At 38.3% G+C, this 9,307-nt stretch overlaps 1 protein-coding gene across 1 annotated transcript in view; it reads right to left on the minus strand.

Annotated features, from left to right (window-relative positions):
* Positions 1-9,307, minus strand: part of Ranbp9 (RAN binding protein 9) — an 81,235-nt gene that overhangs the window by 6,219 nt on the left and 65,709 nt on the right. Inside the window, exons 10-12 of the mRNA XM_031359433.1 lie at positions 8,326-8,470; positions 5,688-5,809; positions 4,126-4,277 (exon numbers count right to left, since the gene is read on the minus strand). Coding sequence (XP_031215293.1) covers positions 4,126-4,277; positions 5,688-5,809; positions 8,326-8,470 — 419 coding nt within the window. The remainder of the gene's footprint in view (positions 1-4,125; positions 4,278-5,687; positions 5,810-8,325; positions 8,471-9,307) is intronic.

A 9,307-nucleotide genomic window follows, 5' to 3' on the forward strand; every position in this document is an offset into this window, starting at 1 on the left:
TTCCTAACATTTATCTCACTGGAAAATCTTCAAAGAAATCAAGATGCATATATATAAAGCTGTCACAAAAACTCAACAGCAATGAATAGAAAACAGCAAATCATACTGCCACCTCAAAACTATCTGTCGAGAAAGGAGAGAAATACTAGTGAGACTCTATTTTTTAAAAGGTGCCATTGTAATTGTCAATGCATGTGGGACATAAGACACACACTTGAAGGAAATACAGTGCCACTACAGGTTATGCTTCAATAAGAAAAAACAAAAAACAAAACAAAACAAAACAAAAAACAAAACAAAAAAAAAAACCAAGATGGTCTCAATGGAAGTACCTCTGAGGGAAATGTAGAATCCCCAAGTACTCAATTTTGACTTAGAGCCACAGCACTTTCTAGACAGTGTGAATTGTGGCTGACTCTTTGTTAGTCGCTGCACTGAAAGCTCCTTGAGACCATGACTGAATCACACTGTTAACATTCAAGAAATGGTTGGCAAACCAATCAATCCAGTTTCCTCGGGAGTTATTGGAAGGAATAGGCTCTAAAGAACAAAAAAATAAAGATGACAAAAAAAGAGGAAAGGAAGACTAGAGACCTGGAAGGACAAGGGTCCAGAGGACACTTTGGGCCAACCACAGCTGCAGGAACTCCCTAGCCATTTACTTCCGGATGGTGCATATAAAAGGAAACAGAACACTGCTCCATATAATCAAAAAGTATTAGCAAAATTTTACCTTTAACTTCAAACCATTCTCTTTGTGTGTGCTATTCTGCATAAACATGTCTAGGCCACTGGGAGTCTGCACATACAAGATGATCTCTTAAGATTATAATGGAGCCTGTCAATTACCTACTGACATCACTCCTATCATGTCAGCATTACTCAGTGACTGTGATGAGGAAAAAGAAAATAGAAAGCAGTGCCAGCCACAATACACGCACACCAGAATACAGCAAGCTGTGCAGTAGGCTATATCATCTAGGTCTGGGTTATGTGTACAATGATGTTTGTACAAGAACAAAACTGTCTAATATATATTTCTTAAAACATACCCTCTTTTCAAGTGATACATAATTACATGTGTGATCTAGAAGGTTCTCAAAATCCCCAAACACTAAAAAAAAAAAAAACCATAATCAAATATAACCCCAAATAAAGAATAATAAGAAATAATTTCAGAACCTCATCTACCTTTCTGTTTTTCTCATATCCTCTTGACTTCTTATAAAAAAACAAGGTAAATTTGGGAAAACGAGGGGGAAAGAAGTCAGAAGTGCAATTTATCTATTGGCAAAGATGAACTTTTCACATAATTCAGTGTAATCAAGAAATACTTCGGAGATATGGTCATGTAATGACATTTTCTGAGTTTCATGTTAAACCAAAGACATACTGAGATTATGGGAATATAATCATAAGTATTCAAAGATAGTAGATAATCACACATTCCTTCATTCAGCCCAATCAGCACAAAGTTTTGAGAGTATACGCAGTCAAATGACTTGAGTATAAGAAAACCTAAGAATTCTTGAGCATATTTCATATCTCAAATATCACCTAAATGAGACATTTCCAATAGTGTGGTCCACAGACAGTGTTTAGGATCCTTTCAAGGAGATGTCAACCTCAAAATTGTTCATAGCATCAACTAAAGTTTTCCTTGCCCTCTTTACTTTCATTGCTCAAATGACTGATTTATGGACACCATGCAGAAGCAGGTATGAGAAGATAGCTCATCTATTATTACATTAGAGACCCCCCAAATAAAAACAATGCTTATCCTCATTTAAGTGGGTGTACATTCATTCTTCATAAAGACTTTAAAATGAGTATTTCCAGTTTTGAAGATGTAGTTTTAACTTCTAGTACCATATATACCAGTAGATGTAACACATTTAAGCAAAAACTGTTGGAACCCACCTACTCCCCCCCCCCCCCCCCCGTGTGTGTGAGTCAATGTTTGTAGAAAATCTGGAAGCTTCCTCCAGATCAGGTAAGCACCTGACCACTGAGCTGAACTGTTGTCCTCAACAATTTTAAAGGATTGAAACATCAGAAATATTAAGAACCAATGCCTTAAAACAGCCCTCAACATCTTGCCAAGTACTGTTCAGATGCCTAGAAACTTAACAAAGGCCCACATGTTAACTTTCATAACACTCTTCAACAGGTGCTTCTGAAGAGCTTCATAGAGTATGTACTGGTGCTGCAGACTGGCATATACTCAAGATGGATGTCCTTAACACTGAAGAGTCATAAAGACATAATCTCGACATCAGAAAGTCCTCTAAGTCAAATATGGACAGCTACTTTGCTGACACATGCCTATCTGTCTCTACCAACTCTTTTATATCTAGTACACAACTCTCTTGATTGCTGGGGATTACCACTAGAAACTCAATTGACATGTGAAACAGCAGAAGATGTGCTATGGTGACTACACTTCTCTTCCAACCTCAGCTACTGAAATGTAAGACATAATGCCTTTAGCTGAGGCTACTGAGCAAGTAAATATTTACTAGTGCTGGCTTTATGCCAAGGATAAGGTAGTGGATACTATCACAAGTTACTGACCACTAAATTCTCAGTTCAGGTTCAGAACAAATACAAGCAGTCATCTGCCCTTTCATGTAATTTCTATTAGGCATGAGCACCATAAGTGTTTCCCTTTGCTTTCTAGGCTGTGCTGTGTTGGGATGTGAAATGTTTGTCACAGGCTATCGCAGCAAGTAGTGTTATTTTTGGAAGTCCTGGAAGTTGGGGAGACAGGACCTAGCTACAGGAAGTAGGCCCCTGGAACCTTGTCTCTGAAGGATCTAGATGATCCCAGTTTCTTTCTTTCTCTTTGCTTTTCTCTGCTATGGGGTGAAAGCCTCTTCCTCCATGTGCTCCTGCTTACGATATTCTGCCTTATCAGGGGCCAAAATCAATAGGATTTGGGGATGAATACAGGTAATAGGCAGGAGCTATGAAAGAGGATATAAAGCTATTTTTCTAGTTCTACTTCTTTCATAATTTTTTTATGGTAGTAGATGAATACATAAAAATATATTTGATAGTAAAAATGTAAAAATCCAATTTGAAGCCCCAGAGCATCAGAACGGCTGTTCTAAGTACACCAATACTCATTGAGACAGAGTATAGGAACGGCTGTTTTGAGTATACCAACACTCACTGAGATATAGTCTGAGTCTGTGTAATTCTGGTGTGTGGCTATTCTAAGTATACCAACATTCACTGAGATAGAGTATAGTCTATGAGTCTGTGTAATTTTGGTATGTGGTGATTTATCTATAACAATTCAACTTTTAAAAACTCAAAAATCAATAGAATTAGATGCAACCTAGTTTAACAAAGCACTCCATCTTCAACTAATACACAAAACCGTGGTTAACTTTTTACTGAAATTTTATCCTTATCATATATCTACCACGGACATATCCAGAAGAGACTTCAAAATACATTTTTACCATTCTAGACATGAAAGATGATCTAGTCCTTCATTGATCCCTATAAAACCAATTTAATTTGCTGCAACCCTGAATGTTTACTAAAAAATCCATCTCAAGCTTGTAGTCTCAGCAGCACACTGCCACTGCCTAGGAAGTCACGGGGACACGGTGCTGCTATTGGCACTTGCAACGGCTATATGTGTGGAGCCCAATGTTCTAGATCACGGCTGCCTAATGCCATCAAGAGTTCTGACCCCCAATGGGCACAGTTCTGAGGGGAAATCCCAGGTACAAATTCCAAAAAGTTTCTACCATTTTGCTCAATGTTTAACAAAACTATATCTGGTACCTCTGACACATTTATAAGTCTCAAGGGAAAACACATGATATGATTTGAATATGAATAATCCCTCAAAAGCTCGTATGTGTAAGACTAGGTCCCCAGGCAGAACTAAAGTCAGTGGAGGGTCACTGGATGCCTGTCTGCAAAGGGTATAGTGTGTCCTTAGCCCTGTCCTCTCTCTCCCAGCCAGCTCTCCTGAGTTTGCTGCACTGAGGTTCTCTCTTACCACAGACCCAGGAACAACAGTAGCCAGTGGGAACAGACTGAAACTTCTACAACATGCCTCCCAGCCCCCAGGGGTTTATCCCATAAAGCAAGCAGCACTCTTACCTTCAGCATTTTCTTATTTGCTGTGTTCTTGCCACACTCTCTCCTCAGCTGCTCACTCATGGCTTGTAGCTCTCGGCCAAAGTGAATCATTCTCTCTATGGCAGCCTGACTTCCTCCACACAGCTGGCGTCTTAACTGACTGCAGTCAACTTCTGTAAGCAAAACAACCGCTAGTTCACTACTTACTGCATTGAGAACAGTAAAAAACAAGGGAGAATACATGTTTTATTTTTAACATAACATATCCTATATTCTTTAGTAACTATTTTTTAGTACTTCATCTAAATACAGATATACATATATGAAAATTCTCAAGACAAGGTCTTGTCAGGCTGGCAGTGACTTCCCAAGGGCTGGAGTTACAGGCATGTACTACCATGCCTGGCCGCTAACACAAAAATTCAAAAATGTTTTATGTAGAACATTGTAGCTCAAAGCCATATTTTATGTGTCTCAAGAGTCTGGATTCCAACACTGAGTGTGCAGCCACAAGACAAGAGCCTCTCAGTGTTTGCATGGGAAGTTAGGTGTAACTCACTATATGAAACAGGATGGGGAGATGGGGGGTGGGGGAATGAAACCATAACGCCCTCTCAGGCTTTAACAGAAAACAGACAGCAAACAGAAATACAATAAAATGTTCTTGGAAGTTAAGACCCTAAAGGAAAACACAGATGATATTTTATTTTACTAATGAAAAAGACCAATTATACTATTAAGGGAAATGTTACCTTTAGAAGTATTTTATATTATATATGGTGACTAAAACTTAGTAACAAAAATCACTATTAGTAACAGCATTCATATGATGCTTTTCAGAGATGAATTCACCTGCTCTTCAGTGACTAAGACTTATTTTACCCATTTTACAGATGAAAAAACTGAGGCACAGAGCAGTTATGTGTTCTGTCTGAGGTCAAGCAGCTAGTAAGTAGCAGTTGCAGCTTTCAAATCCAGGTAAATCTGGCTCTGGAACTTTCCCCTACCCAGTGTATATAAGTATCTCTAGATACAGAGGGTCTTCTATGAACAGGGAAGATCAGACTGTCCCTTAAACAACTTCAGTGATTACCTTTTAGTCTCAAAATATGAAGAAATCTAATGCCGCAGCAAATTCTAACAAATAACTTATAAGATTCAATCATTTTCACTGATAAGAAAAGTGAGGCATTCGAATGCATCATTAAGTTGTTGTTTTAAAGAAGGAGAAGTCACAACCGTGGATAGCACTAGGCATGCCATGTTTGCATTTAATGAATTTAAGACAATATAATTTCTACCCACTTGGACTCACTGGCTACCCTGAAATCAGTGTAAAAAACACTTTCGATCTCAACCTTCATCCCAAGGCAGTATAAGTACAAAGGACAGCTGAACCAGGAAGGCTGGCCCCTCCCTCAGAGCTCAGAGGTTGCTCACTCCAGCAACCCATGCTCACAAGCGTTCTGTGAGATGTTTCATCTGGATATTTGGCTTATGCTTAGCTGTGAATCAGTCCAAGTAAAAACATAACCTTGTAGCCACCATTTTTTATTTAAAATGTAAGAAATATCACTGCAGACCCATTTCGGTGTCACAATCTTCCATTTCGTGGTCATGTTTAGAGCTACCATTTAGGAAACCATTGGATGAAGTTTCTCCAACTCCATTGGAGTAGTGATCTGTTTCCATGTCTACATCATTACTGAAAATGAAGAAAACAAACCTAATTTTAGAAATTAGTTTAAGATAAGTTACTACTATACAACTTTGTAACCTATAAGAAACTAATTTTCATAAGATAATAGCAATCTGCAAATGAAGTAAATGAGGTTAAATCTCAAATGTATCAAACCACACATGACTGTTCTTCAACAAATCTGCACTCCTGGAGATGAAGGCACATGCAAAAGCGTAATAATTCTTGTCACTTTATATTACTATGGAAAAGTCATGCTTTTGCATAATACTTATTTTTCAAACTCAGATCTGTACTTTTTTGTTGTGCCTGAATCTTTCTGAGACAACCCTCTCCGCTACTCACAAGAATCATTCCCAGCATTTAACAGAGTAACTCTGTTCTCTGAACTGATAAACCTGACTCAAAGAACCCAGTGCACTGCTTCCTTGTCCTCAATATTCAGTATGCTTCTAGACTGTTTCATATCTACATTACTGAAACTTCGCTTTTGTTATCAGTCCTTGCTATTTAAGACTGTGCTGTTTCAAAAGTAACTGATAAACAAAACAAAAACAAAATCTAAGGTCCCCTGTCTCACCTGCTTCCACTTTCTTAGCTTTAGACACCACTACTCCTGTCCAGGCTGTCCTTTGACTAGTGACTCTAAAGGACTATTAAATCTTCACTTTCATTTTTATTTTTACATGATCTATCTTGCCCAGGTCTTGAATTTATAATCGCCCTGCCTTGCCTCCTAAGTAGTTGAAATCACAGGTATATATACCACCATTCCCAGCTAAGCCACTTTTATTTTTAAACAGTAGCCAAATGTTTTTTGAACAGACCCCAGGCTTGCTCATCCTGCATCATATCATAACAAAAACCAAACCATAGGACAGATAACCCACTCACTCACTGACAGCTGAATAGAGTTGCACATGTGCACATCACACCTAACACCTTCCCACCTCTACCCCCTACCCACTTTCCTCTGCAACAAATGTATAAGAGAAAGACCAGGCAGGATGCCACCAAGGACTCAGGACTATAGAACAGACTGACATATCCAAGAGGTGACACCGGGGCCTGGGTCTTAAGGGCAGAGCAGGTAGAACACTTCAGACAAAGGGAGAGAGAAGCACAAGTTCTTAAGTCAGAGGTCCTGGTGAGAACGTTCAGCTCTGCAACTTACTACCTAGTTAGTGACCTTAGGAAACAGCAACTACTTTCCGATATTCAGCTACACATCTGTAAAATGGTGCAGTTAATGCCATCTTTTTCAACTTCACAATATTGTTGCAGAAAAGTCATTACTCAAGTACAAATACTTCTTACTGGTGAGAATTTTTAAAAGTACTTGCTAAGTTTAATGTCTTTCCTTCTTGACTGCAAAGGAGGATGTTGTATCATCAACCCTGTGGCTAAGCAAGAATGCACGTAATAACTGCTCCACTGAGCAATTATTGCACAGTAGTAATATGTCAAGAAGACAGCATCTAAGAGAAAATGTCACAGACCAACAAAAAACTTACCACAGAACAAAGGCAGAACTCTGTCAATAATCAACATACCAACAATAAAGTTCTAATTAACATTTGGGTCTCCCATTAAGAATTTGTTTCATTTTTATTCTAAGAGGTCCACTTGACTGTAAAAGAGTACCCCACCCTCTACAGCAGTCCTTTCTCCTACTGTTCTCAGTCTTTTGTGCCCTGCTCCAAGATCCTGTACCTTTTACCCTTTAAAGTTTCTGTCATGTGATAGATAACCTAGGAACTTCAGTGTCTTTCCAAATTTTCAAATATAATTCTTAAAATTATATTTACTATTTAAAATATTATTTGTTATAAGATTCCATGCTAACAGTTGGTTCTCCTTCAATAAGTAATTCAGAACACTGCTTGAAAATGCAGTGTTTGGCAGGGCAGTGGTGGCGCACACCTTTTATCCCAGCACTTGGGAGGCAGAGGCAGGCGGATTTCTGAGTTCGAGGCCAGCCTGGTCTACAGAGTGAGTTCTAGGACAGCCAGGGCTACACAGAGAAACCCTGTCTCGAAAAACCACAAAAAAAAAAAAAAAAAAAAAAAAAAAAAAAAAAAAGAAAGAAAGAAAGAAAGAAAGAAAGAAAGAAAGAAAGAAAGAAAGAAAATGCAGTGTTTCTGGTTCTAGTTACAGGAAATACTACATCACTGGGCAGGCTGAATACTTATAACTTTGCTCTTAAACGCTTGTTTTCAAGTGGTTACACTGTTTTTAAGAATCCATTAATGTTAAATCTGAGCATGTAATGACACATGGTATGTTCATTAACATATATATCTTCTGTTTGTTTGTTTTCGAGACAAGAGTCTCTCTACAAAGCCTTGGCTTTTTACTCTATAGACCAGAGCTCTACACACAAGGAAGTTAAAAGCATATAGGAAACAGAGTCCCTACCCTTTTACTTTCTGGGAGCCCAGAGATGCAGATTATCAGTAAAGATGGCATCAAGGCCCTGGCCATTCCTAGTAATACAGAAACTAGGGAAGTCACTTTATTACCTGGTGAAGTTATTAACTTGCTGTGACCTTGATACATTGATACTGTTTAGTTCCGGTACATTCAAACTGGATAACTGGTGTTTACTATGGCAATATGATTGATGTGCTTTATTTGATATTACACCATTGCTACAACTTTCAAAACCTGAGAAGAAAACAGAAAAAAAGGTACAATATAGAAACAAACAGCAATTTGATTAGGGTATAAATAATACTTTTATACTTTGATTTTATTTTTAACAATTTTAGAATGTAGGGAAACCAATGGGATATTTAAATGATTTTTAAAGCTTGATAATATATTAGAACGTCATTGTAAAATATTACTTCCTCTGAGTTTAATTTCAGATATCACTTAATGCACCCTATCACTGTCATGAGGGTACTACAGTGTTTCTAACAAGGACAAATTATGAAAACCATTGTTAAATACTCTTTTTTTTAAAGATTTATCTATTTACTTTATATATGTGAGTACACTGTAGCTGTACAGATAGTTGTGAGCTTTCATGTTGGGAATTGAATTTCAGACCTCTGCTCGCTCTGACCAACCCTGTTCACTCCGGTCTGCCAAAGATTTATTTATTATTATAGATGAGTACACTGTTATCTTCAGACACACCAGTAGAGGGCGTCAGATCTCACTACGGGTAGTTGTGAGCCACCATGTGGGTGCTGGGATTTGAACTCAGGACCTTAGGAAGAGCAGCCAGTGCTCTTAACCACTGAGCCATCTTGCCAGTCCTGTCAAATGCTCTTACAAACGCCTAGATGGTCCAGCTTATCTAGGCAATGTGAGATAGCCTAAGCCTCTTAGGCTATAAACATGGACAGCATGTTACTCTACTATACTACATGCTATAAGAAATCATAATATGGGATTGGAGAGCTAGCTCAGCAGTTAAGAATTCTAGCTACTCTTGCAGAAGACCTGGGCTCAATTTCCACCACCTACATGGTGTCTCACAACCATCTGATAACT

This window comes from Mastomys coucha, unplaced genomic scaffold, assembly GCF_008632895.1.
Source record: "Mastomys coucha isolate ucsf_1 unplaced genomic scaffold, UCSF_Mcou_1 pScaffold7, whole genome shotgun sequence".
NCBI classification, from domain to species: Eukaryota; Metazoa; Chordata; class Mammalia; order Rodentia; family Muridae; genus Mastomys; species Mastomys coucha.